This window comes from Suillus fuscotomentosus (assembly GCF_016647785.1).
Source record: "Suillus fuscotomentosus strain FC203 chromosome Unknown F5891scaffold_59, whole genome shotgun sequence".
Classification (NCBI taxonomy): domain Eukaryota; kingdom Fungi; phylum Basidiomycota; class Agaricomycetes; order Boletales; family Suillaceae; genus Suillus; species Suillus fuscotomentosus.
Window position 1 is genome coordinate 46,233 of NW_024539571.1, and position 16,427 is coordinate 62,659.

Here is a 16,427-nt window from a genome sequence, read left to right on the forward strand (position 1 = left end):
GAGTTCCTTGACAGCAGGTTCAATATTGAGCTAAGAGTTCTACAATAAAGCATCTGATTAGTCTTGACCTTTGATTCTACCTGTTTTGTGCTGAGGGGGTTTATCATTGTAATTCTGCACCATTTCTTTGGAGTATAGTTGGTACGAGGCACTGTTGTTGAAAGGGAACTTGAGGAAGAATCCCATATATTCTTTTGGTCATTGCCATACTGTCGGGCTGACCATTGTTTGTTTGTTTTCCTGTCAAAGTCCATAGATTGGATTGACCATCATATTACTGATCTTGCAGAAGTATCCTTAGCTGAACATACTTTGGGTAGTATACAACTAGCCACCCATGAACGACCACATTATCAGTCATTGGTATTTGTCTGAATCGCTGACCGTGGAGATATTTGTTTTATAGGTGTTTATCTATAGATCATCTATCTAAGAAGACAGTGAGACTGAGGCCGAGATCATACGAGGCAGTGACATGGTTTTGATTGATATGGAGCCATGGAATTTGGTATCTGCCACTGCCCACCCTATATGGTATTGGTTAGTGACTCCATGCATCCTTGTTATGTGCCAACACTGACCTCGTCGTTACTACACTTTGGATGTCCAAATAGCCCAATGGAATGATGGGCAGGGACGCAAGTGCACCCTTGACTAGCTTAACATTTCCAAACTTTCCACTGTTGACAGTCTGCTTTGGAGGGATTACAAATGAGCTGAATGCCTGGTCTAAATGCGCATAAATTTCTCCATTGATCAAGCCATCAGCCTGCACAAATGAGATCTCGAGTTCAGTATCGAGAGGGTTTGTAACCTTGCACAGTATAAGTTTATATCTAGAGCACGCATGAAATTATACGTACATCGAAGCTGAGATTGATTTCATCAGTTACGAGTGTGGCTAGGGTGATTTCAGGGTATAAGTGGGAGATGATCATATCGACATTCAAGCCTGTGACTTCTATAAGCAATAAAGGGTGGGCAGACGTAATTCTGCTTACCTGTGACACTACTTGTCAAAGTCACGCCTTCAAGTGCCGGCTGGAGTGATGCAAATGGTGTACTCGCAGAATCTCCTTGAATAGTAACTGGAAGGCTATTGCCGGTTTGCAGGAAGCTGGTGAGGAACACCTACGTCACAAAAATCAATAACCAGGTTATAATAAAGTCCATGACAGCAACCTCAGCTATGGTATCATTCAGATTTGCCGTTGTGCTAATGAATAGATTTCTACTGCGACTTTCTAAGTAGTAAGTACTAGGTAAAGTTGGGTGAAAAGTAAGGTAAATAATAGTATGCACTGCTGGCGCTTATATAGCGCGCCTAAGCGCGCTCATGCGGAGCTGAAGCGCTACCGAGTAGGTATGTAAAAATATATATGAGTGAGAAACTATGATAAAAATAAAGGTGGAACTATGCTAATAAAGGAAATGGAAATATACGCACTAGGGAGCTTGGTGGACAGTGGATGGATGCATCTGGATGGCTGGCGCTATAGGGCGCGCAAGCGCGGGAACGCGCGCGCGCGTATACATCGTGAAGCGCGGGAATGGTGCGCGCATGGCGCGCATTGCGCGGGAAAGCTGCGCGTCATATAGGAATCACTGTGGATGGTACACAGAGTGATGCTGCAAGTTGGTGCTGTATACTCCCTAGTGTAAAGCGCCATATCACACTATGAGATGCACGAGTCTCTACACCGGCTCATAATGGAACTCTCCTGGAATTGTATTTTCTCCTGGAACCAAGTTGAAGAGCTAAACGAAAAGTTCAGCTAGGGCTATATCCATGTCAATCATTCACACACATCGAATGCTGCTCAACCAATCATGACATCTTGGTAGTACACTGGCAGGGCGATATCAACCATGTCAAGCGAGATGTTAGACAGGTTGTTCATCGAAGACGTGAGGGGCGAGATGATATATTGATTCCCACCATTCCCACCACTGCCAGAAATCGAGATGTTGGTTATTATTGCCTTACTATCAAAGGAGTTCATGCACTATTACACAAGTTTAGGCAGGAATGGAAGCTAGTTCGTATTGAAACTCACCAGTTAGGCTTGAAGGGACATCAAAAGCATTTCCTGAGATAGGAACATCGCCAATGGCAGTCTTGGCGGTCACATCAGTGGTTCTGCTCAATTCTAGGTCTGCCGAAACCTTGTCCGTCACTTGAGAAAACATGGCTTCAAAGGCGCCGTTGTTGACTGAAGTTAATGGGACATTGTGGAAACTGATTGGCAAGACAGCGAGATTCCCAGTCGATACCCCTCCAATGTTGTCGGATTGAGGAAGGTTTAGCTACAAAAGGGTTAATGACAGCTAGCATGGACCAATAACTAACATTACCTGAGCGGCAGCTGTACCTCCATAGTCAAGGTCCATGTTAATGGTAGACTGAATAACTTGTAATGAGAAACTGAAGGGATTCTTGTATTGTGCCACGGTGTTATTGGAACCTGACAACGGAGAATATGCTTGGTCCTGGCTCTGCATTGTCAAGCTCAAATCCGAGAGTACGATGGATTGGATAATCTATTCATCATTAGTACAAATTTCTCCTGCGTTGTCGATGAACCTACGTCAAACTTCTTTCCAGGCAAAATGACATCGAGTGTGAGAGTCTTAAAGGCGGTACTGAGCCAAGTTACTGGTCCATTTGCACCTGGTGGCTGAACAGTGTCGCCTTGAACATTCAGCATGATATTGTCCGCAGCTAGATATTCTGAGAATAATTTGCTGATAGTACTCAGACCAGAGCCACTTTGAGGTATCATTTGTCCACTGAGGTGGGATGTCACTGACGACTCGGGTGGGAGGATGAGGTCACTAGCGGTAAGTGCTATAAAAGGTATTAGAGAGCAGTTTCAACCATATTGAATTTTCACTCACGTCCAATGTGAGTATTCTCGAAGTAGGCTTGAAATCCAACATTTCCAAGGCCGATGCCAAGTTCTGGGAGAAGAAATTAGAAAGAGAAGGGATAGTAGAAGGAATTGCACAAACGAGCAGGGAAGGAATGACAGTCTGTCGATATCGTAATTCCCCCAGCTGGATCGTCGGAGGGGAGTTGGAAGTTACTGATCGTGACGCCTGGGAGACCATTAAATGCTTTCAAGGTGACCGTTTTTGACATCAAGACTCCATTAAAGATTGTTCCCAGAGCGGTTAACTTGAGGGAGGAAGTAGAAATCGTCCAATCAAAACTTGGATTGTGTAGCAAATATGTCGCAAATGAGGTGAACCTGGTACTTTTATCAACATCTACAAAAGATGCCGCGAATACAATTATGCTCACTGGACTTGGTCGGTGATTACTAGCTGGCCTTGCGTGTTATAATTTGGTACCCTGGTATTCGCGGCAGCACACACTATGGATCACAATGAGTATCCCGTGTGTGATCTATTTGAACGAGCTAACCTGGAGGCAGTGCAATCATTGCAATATCATGGCCTTGCCACATTACCCTGTCTGACATGAGCACTTGCAGATAAAAATTGGGCGAAGACATACGTCACTGGGTCAACAAACTCGATCAGAGCATCTAGAGGGCCAACGTTGGTCAAGGACCCTTGCAAGGAGAGCTGGAAGCCCTCATTTGTGATGTACCTATTCCAACCATCAGTGACCAAATTAGATGTTAAATAAGTGGTTGAAGCATACGTGATGTTTGCTTGGTTGAAAGCTAGTGTAGCACCATTGACAAGGTTTTGGGTAATAGGACCACCCACCGCACCGATCAGATACAATGACGTCTTGTCCATCTGTAATCAATTGAGTGATAAGTGTCGAGGCAAGTAGAAGTTCCAGACTTACAATAGCCAAAACTCCATATTGATTGAAGGCAAGATTTATTGCGTCTAGTGAATCACTGAGCCTACCGAACAACTAACAGTCAAGGCGCTTACAATCATCAAGTTTTATGGAAGAATCTACTGCAAGTGTGACTTGTAAACCTTTCAACGCGTTCAAAATGGCGTCGTCGATGTCGAATTGGTTTCCGCTAGTGTTTTTTACATCAGAAAACTCTAAACCTGGAGAGATGTTGTGATCATACCTGACGCAAGTTGGATTACTTGTATCCACCGACGTATTGACCTTGAAGAGGTCATTGAGGAGCTGGTTGAGAGAAAAACTTTAAACATACAGATGGCTCGGGTTATCAATAACCAGCTGGAATAAACTCGTCAGAGGACCAAGGTCGACACTGTGCTCTTGAGCGGAAGTGGTAATCAACCCAATGATGGTCAACAGGTCAAGGTTGAAGTTGAACGGAAGGACAGGTGACGTAATATTGGAATGTCCATTAGCATGGATTGGGTTTGAAGACAAATCAACATGATTGATAGCACCAAGGGTCAGGTTATGGTAAGTCGCGATTGCAGTGACTTCGAGCAGATTGATGCTGGCCGAGAACGGATTTGCCAAAGTGAAAGTCATTGAGGCCACACCAGTTTGAACGATATCAATTGGAAACTCGAGGGAGGCACTGCCGATAAGGTTCTGATGCAGGGCTGGGATAGTCACTGGTGACAAATTGATCTGTGCGAGAGCTGGTTCCAAAGAGCCAATTGAAGTGGAACTGGAGGTCCCCATAATGGTTGTTTGCAAATCGAGGCCCTGAAGGTAGTTCTCGAGCATCGTTTGTCCTGCTGCTGTTTGCGCAGCTCCTTGAGGGGAGTAATGGACGTCTAATGGATACGATGAGCAAATGTCTACACTCAGAACAAATGACAATACCAGTAGGATAGGATAAATTCCCAGGCTGGGTGATCATGTTGCTCTACAGATGGAAAAGTAAACATCGAAACGGAGGATCTGTGAGATCATGAATACCCACCAAATCGGCAGAACCAATAACTTGATTTCTATTGACAGCCAGTTAGTGCGTATTGCATAAAAATTCTAGAAGATGCTCACTCAAACTGCAATGCAAACGCAACATCGCCAGTACCTGAGAGCAAATGTCAATAGCAACATTCAAATGTACGCTGCCACTCACCGATCGTCAGGTTGCTACGAGCAAGTAAAGATGCATTTATATTGGATTCGTCTTCATAACAGATTTCACGTACCTCGGGTTGAAAAGTGAGGTGTCCACTGTAATCAGCAGGTAATCCGAATATCCGTGGTTGATGTCCAGATTGGCAACGGAGGCAGGTTTCGCCTTGAGCCCTTGCAATCCCACGATCGTAGATTGCACAGAGAACTCGATGTCCACTAGAGACAACACACCAACGGCCGTAGAGGCATCAGTGTTCGCAACACCCGACAGCGTCAACATTTGCAAAGATCCCAGCGTCATAGCAGCCACGAAACTCTGGAAAGTCTCATGCTGCTCAGAATACACAGCAAACAGAACATCGCTAAATGTCAAGTAAATTATACGATTCTGAACGTCAGTCGTGCTGGGGCCCCATGGGATAACCAGTTCAGCAAAAGATTGGCCATCATATCCAGCAGTAATATTCTGCGCAAGCGCCGTGATATCGATTGGGAAAGTGAAAGGCAGAGTGAACGCAGCAGTAGTCAGATTACTGCCTGACATTGGATTGTATGCTGTAGCCTCGGTGAACATGAGAGACAGCTGTTCCAGATTAATCGACTGGATGATGTCAAGTTTTCCTTTGTTCGGTAGCGATGTCACTACTTGAAGGGTTTGTATACCTTCATTTAGCCAAGTGACCTACAGGTGTGATCAGTAGGCACCATTCTGATGACAACAGGTATCATACATCGCTCAGACCAGCACTAGCGCCATAGACGGTGACCTGACTGTCCATGCCATGAATATAGTTGTTGAAAATAGCAGAAACAGTTGCAAGCCCTTCTGAAGAGTTCTGCGGAATGAGCCGACCAACTAGACCAAGTGATGAAGTTGAATTCGGCACTAGCGTAATAGTCAAAGTTGAAGAGACTGGAGCTATCTCAATGCCGTTGGCATAGGTATTGAATGCAATGGAGCTGAGTTCAATGCCAACTTGAGAAGGCTATAATGAATGAGACACGAAAGAGGCATCAATATTGAGCAAGGAAAACATACATTGATGACCTCTGAATCAATCGTCAGATGGATTCCACCAGCAGGGTCGTTGGATGGGAGGTCGAAGGAATTGATAACCACACCATTCTTAAGACCATTGAAACCCTCTAAGGTGACCACTTTGGAAGGAAGAGAGATGCCGGATACTTCGATACCTTGGGGCCTGTCAACAACATAATAACAAGCTTGCGCGAAATTAACACACCAAGGGCATTGACAATGTATCCCCCAAATACTCGTAAGTAACGATGCACTTGTACTCAGCATGAACGTACCAGTCAGGTTATCGCCAGAAATGTCCCATTCAAACAATTCACTATTTAGCATGACCTAGAGACGTTCAGAAAAAAACTGCAATGTATTGAATGATGTTTCTCCCACCTTAGTAAAATTGGCCAAATAAGCTGTGTTGGCAACTTCAAACGTAGTTTGCATGTCGAGAGTAGCTCCGACATCACCGACGACGTTAACGGGATCCATCTTCATCATGCCAATCAGCTGACCGCCCCACGAAACAGTGAGTCCGTTGTTGAACGTGATTGTCGCATCGACTGTCAAAATGAGGTTAAACAAGGATGGACTAAGTGGAATAGAAGGACAGACAAGGCCCGGCGTTCGTGATGCTTCCATTCAATTGTGTCCCTACAAAAATTCCAATAAGATGTGCAGGACATTACACTCTGACACATACCAAACATCGTCTCCTGAGGGTTAGTGATGAGAACAGATTCCACACTACAACACACTTTCAGCGAAAGTTAACTGCAAAATAATCGATGTCAATTACCCCAGGATACTGCCACCAACGACCTTCTGAACGATAGGTTTCGCCAAGATAGGTAAGATTAAGTTAAGGCTGCTGTCCGTAGAAATGGGGACATCAGTCTGAGTGTAACTGAGTGTCGTCGCGTAGTTCCCTGTAACAGTATTGTTGTGAGCAGTCGAAAGCAAATTCACGGTACAATTCGAACCAATTGTAAGCTGTGCAGATAGCTCTATGTCACTCTTTAACTGCTTGAACGCTTGGTCAACAAAATTTGGCAGATTGAATCCCCTGGATAGTCGATTTAATATCAGAAGTAGAAAGAAAACTGTAGAATTTACGTGTACATGTTATCTCTCCGTTGTTGTTGAGGAACTGGCTCAGAGTCCACTGTCGTGGCAGTCACATACCGATAATCCCCAAGAGCTACGATGCCGTCCAGTTGTGTAGGATCCAAGCCTGCCTGCACGGCGAGCACGCGAGTCAGTGTGAAGAGTGTCGGCGGATCATAGTTCATGGTCATGTTGAGAGCTGGAGACTTCGAAGTCGATTTCCCTGCAGAGTTAAAACTCGTCGCGGTGTTAATGGAACCAAGGTGCAAGCCATGCGAGGTGACATTAGATGAGATACTGGTGATGTCAAAGCCTGCGGTGAAAGGATTGACGAGTGCTACAGTGACCTGACTGATGTTATTCGTAACGAAAGTGGTAGGAAGGACTACTCAATCGTTTAAGAGGTTGGTCTGAAAACAAGCAAGCCAACTTACTCTCCAAAGAACCCATCGACAAAAGACTGGAGTTGAGACCAGGGAGTGTGGCAGTGATGTTCATACTTTCAAAAGCCTCCAGAAGAGAAGCGACCTGTGTGCTCCCACTGTAGCCTACGATATTAAGCTCCACGTCTGGCAACCTAATTATTCCCCTCTTAAACGTAAAAATTTAAAACATACCTTGACCGCCAACAAACTGGCTAAGTGTTTGCAATCCTTCGGGTGAGTTGTTAGGCTGTAAATGTGATTAACTGAAAAGTTGTGGGTACAAAGACGGTAGACAGCCGTACATCAAAAGCAGATGTCAAATGAACCGAGTTATTCCCCATGCTCAGTGTCAGATTGGGCATCAGTGCCATTCCGAGGATTGCACCACCGCGTTGCAGTTGGAGCTCTGTGACAATAGATGCATCAATTTCAAATACTTACAATTGGCTGCTACCACTAACGGAGGTCGCCAGTAGCGAGATCAAGATTCGAAGGGTTATAGATGGACACTACAAATGGAATCAGGCACAGTTTAAGGACAGCTAAGAAACCTTCTTACCGTCGATGCTAAGATTAAGGGCCTGCTGGGTCCCGCCAATAACGTCGACAGCCCCAATAGTGATATACCCCTTCAGACCTTGCAGGCCACTGAGGCTGGTCGACACGTTGACCTTGATAGGGTCCAAAGTAATCTGACCAATGCTCATGTTCGCGACCACACGAGAATTGCCAACCAGCAGGAAATTGGTCGTGGTAGAATCTGTGAGTTCCATGTCTGCAGAATATACAATTACCAATCGCACCATTCAAAAACAGTACACTCACTAAATGCGGCAAAACTGTCATGCTCTGCATCTGTAGCGTTCAAAACACTATTTGAAATGGTAATGTTAATGGTGCCCTCAGTGTCTGTCGGGCTCAGCACAGTGATTGAAGATGTTGATGCACCCAGAGGCTGCGCGGTAAGATGGTTACCGGCAAATTGAAAATGAAGTGGGCAATCATACCGTATTCAAACCCGCCACATTCGAACCGTTTTTGACAATTGTAAACTCATTCTGAATCTGGTCGATAGACAACCCAAACCCGAAAGGCAATTCTGTTGCGCCTGAGTCAGACATAATGACAGGACTGCTTTCACACAAATCACTCATGCATGGTCGCATGAACTGAGTTACTATCCGTTTGCGGAGTCCATGCCGTCTCTGGGGTGAACGCGAGCGCCATGCTCCCTATCTTGATAGCTCGAATTGAGTTGATTGGCGTGGTTGACTTGAATGGTACTGTTAGCTGAAGGCTTTCCAAACCCTGGCTAAGCCAAGATATCTGTGAGCCATCTGGCTGCAGTGTTGACTTGCCCATTGCAATTACGGGCGAACTTTCGAGATTGATGTAATTGGTGAAAAGCTACGAGACCGACGCAAGGTTGGTGGGCGTCGTCTGGGGTATCAAAATACCGCTCAGCGTGATGTTGTTAGGACCAGGCACCTGAAGCGAGTTGAGACATAGAAATTGAGAACTTAGAATATACGACCTACAATGTTCGTATTGAGTCCCGTTCCAGTACCAAGGTAGACATTTTGGTACACGAGGTTAAAAACTACTGTTCCCAGCCCCAGTGTGAAAGGGCTATACCAAGTTATCAGGTCAGAATATAATGAAGGCTTTAGGTTGAAGAATACGAATACCTTGTATTGTTCAACTGCGTGACCGCCACAAAATCAATGCCTCCCTCAGGATTGTCGCTGGGTAATTGCATATCCTTGAGAATGACATTTCCAGCAAAATTGTTCGCGCCTCAGAAGAATCCTTGTCAGTTGCATTAAAATCTACGTGAATGAGAGTGCTGCACCATTGATGGTCACCAGCTTATTGAATGAAATACCATGCGCGGTAGGGAACTTCATCGCCTGGACATTCAGATTAGAACTCTGTAATCTCCAAGTGAAATTTTGCGATGTAATCATTGAGCTTGTGAAGCGGCCGAAGGCGTTTTGATCCGTGATGTAAAAGGTCGTCGTATCGTTGATCGTTGCCCGTTTATTGGAAGCATGCAGGGTCGAAAGCGACATATAGCCGAGAGGTACATCAACACTGCCATTTATCCAGCTCACGTTTACTGGCTGCGAGAAGGCCACTGTGGCGGAGAAGATACCAGTATGAGATACCTGAAGTCGATGGTCAACAGATACGGTTGCAATGTAACGCAAATACCTACGACGCCTAGAATTGCTAAAGTGAAGCTGCACGATAAATTAGTGAGCGTGTTTACTGTGTATTACGATGCCCGCTTACGACGTATTTGACGGTGACAATATTGCCGCTTGTTGAATATTCAACGTAGATTGGTTAATCACATACTGAACGATTGTGCGGAGCACAGGGAACAGAACGACGAAAAGCAACGCGATACCCAAACAAGCACCAACGATTGAAGTGACTATAAACCATCTTCGTTTGTACAGATGAGGTCTAGGGGCAGCAGCAGGCAACCTTACTGCATCTGTATCTGCTGGTGGTCGATGCTCTGGTTGAGGAATATCGGCTCCGGTTTGATGTGCAGGGGCATTGATTGTTATTCCAGCCGGAGTGGTACTGGCAAATGGATCAGCGAATAAATCTAACTCCGACTGAGCAACGGCAGAGCCAGCTCCTGAAATTGGGGCAGCATGACCTGTAACGCAGAGTCACGATTATGTCCGACTGAATTATGGCATGACGAGGGTCATGTTACCTCTCAATGACGCAGTTGACCGACCACCAAGAGTGTAGGTGCTGCTGCTGTCGATGTTTTCTTGGTATATTTTTCTCCCCGTTGAGGGTAATTCCTCCATCTGACAAAGGAATGTTGCAAAGCCAGAGGTAAAGAGTGTGTCACTTAAAGACAGTGATGCGTAAAAAGATGCAAAATCGGGCAAGCGGGGATAGTTGGGAACCCCAGACTGGTTGCTTAAAAACGCAGCCAAGACAGTAATACTTCTACTGAGGAAAAGAGCGTTGCGGATCTGGAATGAAACTTGGCAGGGCGTTTTTCCAGGATTAATATTGTCTGCTCTTTAAATTATGACGTGAAGCCGTTGCATATGGCGCGAAGACGTTTTAACGAAGTCACTCCGCGGCTGATTTGATCCCTGCCAAACAGAGGCTATAATGCGCGCATCGCGCGATGGAGGAAAAGAATCTTGATTGGCCATGCTTCCCTCACAACCTAAGGACAACAAGTCCGCTTGCAAATTCTAGTTCAAACGTTTGAAGCAGTTAGTCAATGCTCAACGGGATAGCTGAAGGGCCGAGGAAACAACAGGGTTCTGATCGAGCTAGTAACGGAACATTGAACCTTATGGTTCGGAATCGCGAACAGCAAAACAGATGGGCTGACACGAGTCTTTGGATGTTGGCGAATGAGGTCAATAGCTAAGTCACATCATTATAATCTGCATATACGCACTAGTATGTGCATTCGGACGTCTTAACTGCAGACTGCAGGTCATTCCAGTCGTTTTCACTTCCGAGATTGCACTGGGGAGGCTTGAAGGTTAGGTCAGGTTCAACGTAAGATGGCACATCCGTGGGCGCGATCAGCATCCGACTCATCGGCATAAGTTTCATTTTGGCATGACCTTGCCGGTGCGGCTACCCACGATAACGCCGCAAATACGTAGTACGTACCATAAATATTATTACCCGTACAATTAAGCACGTGACATCTCAGGATCATCCGAATAGTAGCATCTTTATGGAAATTCTGTTCGATTTGCATGTTCAAACGTTCAAACGTCCACAGCCCAACCGCGGTTTTTGGTCTCCATCTCATCCGCAAGTACTTTTTTCGATATCAAATCAGAAGAACGTGCCACCACATGGCTATCGATATCATATAGTTACTATTATCGCAGGACACGAGTGGTCGATCCAGTGGCGACCTCCTACACCGTATAGCAATCATGGGTGCAACATGAGCGTCATTATCATGATCCTTCGAACTTCTTGTACCACAAGTACAAAGTTCGTATCCAAGTGCTGAATTAGGCACATCACCGTTTCACTGCCGCTATTTACAATTCATTGCTTTGCTTCGCGAGAGAACGTGCGTCTTAATCGCCACTGCAGATGATCTACGTTCGTTGTATTGGTTCTTAAAATTCATTGAACTTGAGCTATGCAGGCCATAGGCCTGGCCCTCTCTGGGCGCTGGAACGGGCCCATCAGTGGCTATTCACCGTATTCGCGTATGGCACACTCAGTATGTCTCCAAATATCACCTCATCGCAAGCATACCGCTTACTAGGGGGCCCCTCACTAGTTTCCTAGATGTCTCGACATTCAGACATACAGAAGCAGCAATGTTCCTTTAAATTTATGAATTCAACTGTCTGCCCTAGTGACTGTGCATGTGGTGTTCTTTGTGAGAGCGTTGTACCGGAACACGTAATCATATCAATCCATATATTCACGACAAAGGGTAAGGGTAAATTGGATGAGCATAAAGTTGTCGAAAGGGTAAAGTCAAGTAGCTTCTACAGTCGTGCTTGATCATATTAGCCAACTGTTTTGCGACTTCTCGAGAAATACCACAACCCTTAGTGAGATGAGGGACAAGATCCTTCCTTCTACACTGCGAACTCCCCTTCAACAACCCCTTCAGTTTACGCGTCAACGACACGAACAGATTATCCCCTCCTGACCATGTTCGCTTCTGCTCGTTTGCAGTAAATTTGTCAATAAGGTCGCGGATCGTGACGCGCGATTCTTCATAAAGGTCTCTGTGTCTGCCATCCAGTCTATCGGCGGTGGTGATGCACGCATGTCCAGCGACCTTTATCTGATACTTGTCGAAGGTGCCCTTGTTTCTCTCCCACCAGTCTTCCATCCTATTCTCTCTTTCAAGGTTCGTGATCGCAAGAACAATGGGAATCTTCTTCTCGCAGAGGAATTCGTGAAAGAGCCTGTAATTGTTCTGCAGCGTAGCAGTGACTCTGCCGGCGCGAACGCAGAATAAAAGCAGATCAATGCCACCTTGTTTATCCAATTGTTTGACGAGCTGATAGGCATTCTCGACAAACTCGAGGTACTCTTTGATTCCTAGTTGCGGTGCCTCGAGTCCGATGGTATCATAGACTTTGTAAGACGTGTCGCCAAAGCTAATGTCATACTCTTGCCAGTGCATCGTACAGCGTTGCATGTCAGGAGATGTACGCGCCACCTTCTTTCCCGCCATGAGATTGATGAGTGAGCTTTTGCCTGCTCCTGTATCCCCAAAGAGCACGATACTTTGACGCTTGGTCCTCCTAATCAAGTTAAACAACCATGGTTCGAGGAGCATCTAAAGATTGTGTACCTTGCGCTTATTTTTGGAGGGATAGAGTATTCTCTAATTTTCAGAGGCGGGTCCTCAGAGCGTAAGAATACCTCGGAAGTCCTGTCATCCAAGTCGATGGTTCCTGAACATTGCAACATACGGCGTTGCATGTCAGGACCTCTGGGCGTTACCTCCTTTCTCGTCATCAGGTTGACAGGTGAGCTTTTACCTGTTCTCGTCTGCCAAAAGAGCGTGACGATTTTATGGTCATTCCTGGTCAAATTAGACAAATACGGAACGAAGAGCAACTGAAAACTGCACACCTTGCACCCATGTTTCGAGGGATGTGGTATCCTCTGATTCTCAGATGCGGATCTTCAAAACGTGAGAACACCTTGAAAGTTTTGTTATCCAAGTTGACAGGTTCTGAACATTGAATATGGTGTAGCATATTAGGCGTGAATGCTGCCGGCTCTCCCGTCGCGAGGTTGATGAGTGACCTGTTTCCTCTTCCCGTCTGCCAAAAGAGCACGACGAGTTCATGCTTCTTCCTACTGTTCAAATTAGACAAATTATAGTACCAAGATCATCTAAAGACTCCGCACCTTGCATATAGTTCGGGAGGGACAAGGTACCCTATGATGGCCGAACGCAGGTGCTCGAGTCGAAAAATTTCGACAGAAGTCTCGTCGACGGCCTCTGTGCACTGCAGCAGATGGCATCGCATGTCAGGAGCTGGGCGCGCTACCTTCTCTCTCGCCAAAATGTTGACGAGTGAGCTTTTGTTTGCTCCAGTCTGTCGAAAGAGCACCATGATCGTATGCTTGTTCCTACTTATGAAGTCAGACAGCTGCGGCACAAAGGGCACCTGAAGACTACACACCTTGTATATATATTGGGAGGGATAAGGAACGCTGTGATTTCCATATGCAAGTCTTTGCGTCGAGGAAAGAACAGGATACTTGGAATCTGGTTCCTACAATCAAATTGGAATGTGGTACGAGGAGAATCTGAAGACTGTGCACCTTGTACCCATTTTGGGAGCGATAGAGGTATATCCTCTGGCTCTAAGAGGCAGGTTCAAAAGGCGTAAGAATACCTTGAAAGTCTTGTCATCCAAGTAGACGGTCCTTGACCATTGCAGTAAATGGCGTCGCACATCAGGAGCTGTGCGTACTACTACATCTCCCGCCATGAGGTTGACGAGAGAACCATTGCTTGCTGTTGTCTTCCTAGCGAGTATAACATCATTCTTCCTACTCATTAATGTTGGTTGTCTGAGTCCCAGATGTGGATCCTCAAGTCGTATAGTTTCGGACGCCTCGGAAGTCTCGTCATCCGAGTTGACAATGTCTGAACATTGCAACATACGGCATTCCATGTTAGGAGCTGTGGGAGCTACCCCACCTCCCACTACGAGGTTGGCGCGCGAACTATTGCTTTCCGCTATCTCCCTCGGGAGTACGACATCATTGTTCCTACTCGTCAAAGTTAGCAAAACATGACACAAGGAAGATATGAAGAATACGCACTCATCATCGATGTCGGAAGTGATGGGGTACTCCTTGATTCCAATATGCGGGTCCTCGAGTCGAATGGTTTCGATCGCCTGGAAGGTCTTGTCGTCCGGGTCGACAGTCTCTGAACATTGCAGCATACGGCGCTGCATGTCAGGAGCTGTGGGCGCTACCTCATCTCCCGCCATGACGTTGACGTGCGAACCAACGCTTGCGTCCGTCTCCTCAGCAAGTATGCTATTTTTATCATCGTCACTGTTCATGAATGTTGGAGAGATACGGCGCAAGAAGTATCTCATGACTACACACCTTGTACCCATTTCGGGAGGGATAGAATACTCTTTGATTTCCAGATGCGGGTCCTTGAGCCGGATGGTTTCGAACGCCTTGAGAATCTCGTCATGCAGGTCAACAGTTGCTGTATACTGTAATGTACAGAGTCGTAAGTCAGGAGCTGTCGACACTATCTCCTCCGCCACGGCGTGGTGAACGAGTGAACCAGCGCTTGCCGCCGTCTCCCCAGCGAGTACGATATCTTTATGCTTTTTCCTGCTTATCGACATTGGTAAAATATGGGTACGAGGGGTTTTCCCATTTCGGCCGACATCAGACAGTGGTGTTTGAACCCTTTGCGACAGGCGACACTGTTCGATAAGTTGACAGATGGCGTGGTATGATTGTGTTCGGCGCCGCTTGAGCTCATCCCCAGCATATCTGTCAATAGTCGCTGTGGTAATACATGCGTGACCAGCAAAGGTCATCCCGAAGTCTGAGATGGATCGCACGTTATCCCTCCACCATTCTTCCATTTCTGGTCTTTTGTCTTCTAAACTTGTGGCGACAAGAACGATTGGAACTCTCTCCTTCACTTCAGAGTGGATTAAATTGTAGCTGCGGCAAGCCGCCTTCGTCACTCTCACACCCCGCACACAGTACATGAGGAGATGAATGTCGGTTTGCTTCATCAGATCTCGAAGGAGCTTCTTCAGAATCCTCCGAGCATCCTTGTCGGGGACTGTTCCTTCAGGGCCCTCACCCAGACCTGTAATCCGGTTCAGCAACAAACAGCAAAGAGAGGCGAACTGCACTGACCGACTGTATCGAAAAGTTTTACTTTCAACTTGAAGGTCTCGTTCTGGATTAAGACATCGTACGCATTGGATTCAGTTGTACATCCCGTAGCGTCGCAGGATGTCAGCGCTGTTTGCGTCCCGGAGACCAAATTGACCAAGGAGCTTTTACCAGCGCCCGTTTCTCCAAAAATGACGATGTTGCATGTTTCTGTATGATGCAAAGCTGCGCTCTGACTTGGAGTGTGTAACTGACTTCGGGTTAACTTTCTTTGTTGAGGAAGGGCAAAACACCACTCACAATACTAGGTAGTTCTCTGCCGGGAAACGACGACATCGCAAAGATGATTCGACTGCGGACGAAACTCAGAGGCGCGCCAGGAGGATCTTGACATGCAGCGTGTTCGGCGTTTTTCATGTACCAGTAATATCATTCCCCGGTTTGTTAGAACAAACATCAATGCGGTCCAGGCGCCAGATATGAAAGTCCCTACAATGCATGGATGCAACGTGTCTTGTCTCAGTGTGGCGTAACACAGTACTGGCTGTAGGGAGTACTCATGATCAGCAACGCATTGGGGGATTATGGAGGCAGTTCAAGTTTACTAGATAATACGAGCGCCGCAACTTGACAAAGCGATGCTGGGCACTACTTCAAGTCTGATTAGACTGACCTATATGATAAGTGGTGGCACAGGGCCTTTGCCATCGCCGTTCTTTGCATTGCACTGATACTAGTACGTTGTTCTACATTTGTTGTGGGGTCGGTTCCCAGAACCGAATAATGGAACTCGTTAGGTCCAGTTTGGACAACGACTCCGGGTTCGAAATTTCTGATTCAAACTGCACGTGATGATTGCACGTGATAGGTCCAGATGGCGTGTAAGTATATAGATAGATAATCGGCATATATATGCGTGTCATATCCATCACTGCCATGGATATTGAAGCGCAAATGCAACACGATCGAC

General features: G+C 46.1%; 2 protein-coding genes across 2 annotated transcripts; both read right to left on the reverse strand.

Annotated features, from left to right (window-relative positions):
• Nucleotides 1-421: 421 nt before the first annotated feature.
• Nucleotides 422-10,404, reverse strand: F5891DRAFT_1165745 (uncharacterized protein; the record flags this gene model as incomplete). The annotated part of the gene is made up of 48 exons (XM_041365402.1): nt 422-527; nt 582-814; nt 864-952; nt 1,002-1,131; nt 1,183-1,216; nt 1,700-1,758; nt 1,836-1,986; nt 2,054-2,307; nt 2,356-2,541; nt 2,589-2,848; nt 2,899-2,961; nt 3,013-3,251; nt 3,305-3,377; nt 3,428-3,474; nt 3,521-3,616; nt 3,671-3,771; nt 3,824-3,867; nt 3,916-4,064; nt 4,155-4,698; nt 4,748-4,790; nt 4,848-4,875; nt 4,928-4,961; nt 5,010-5,023; nt 5,083-5,693; nt 5,743-5,997; nt 6,051-6,205; nt 6,326-6,380; nt 6,432-6,601; nt 6,654-6,692; nt 6,742-6,785; nt 6,838-6,967; nt 7,022-7,104; nt 7,155-7,530; nt 7,580-7,714; nt 7,763-7,817; nt 7,873-7,976; nt 8,032-8,079; nt 8,130-8,345; nt 8,396-8,525; nt 8,578-8,678; nt 8,749-8,948; nt 8,982-9,058; nt 9,109-9,199; nt 9,259-9,367; nt 9,423-9,738; nt 9,789-9,813; nt 9,866-10,244; nt 10,305-10,404. 48 exons carry the CDS (start codon nt 10,402-10,404, stop codon nt 422-424), a joined length of 6,981 nt encoding a protein of 2,326 aa, XP_041221602.1.
• A 1,616-nt stretch (nt 10,405-12,020) lies between these two features.
• On the reverse strand, nt 12,021-15,608 carry F5891DRAFT_959218 (uncharacterized protein; the record flags this gene model as incomplete). The annotated part of the gene is made up of 4 exons (XM_041375635.1): nt 12,021-12,840; nt 14,771-14,938; nt 15,032-15,428; nt 15,479-15,608. Coding segments are annotated over 4 exons (1,515 nt in total), but the record flags the coding sequence as incomplete, so codon positions are not given.
• Between the last annotated feature and the right edge of the window lie 819 nt (nt 15,609-16,427).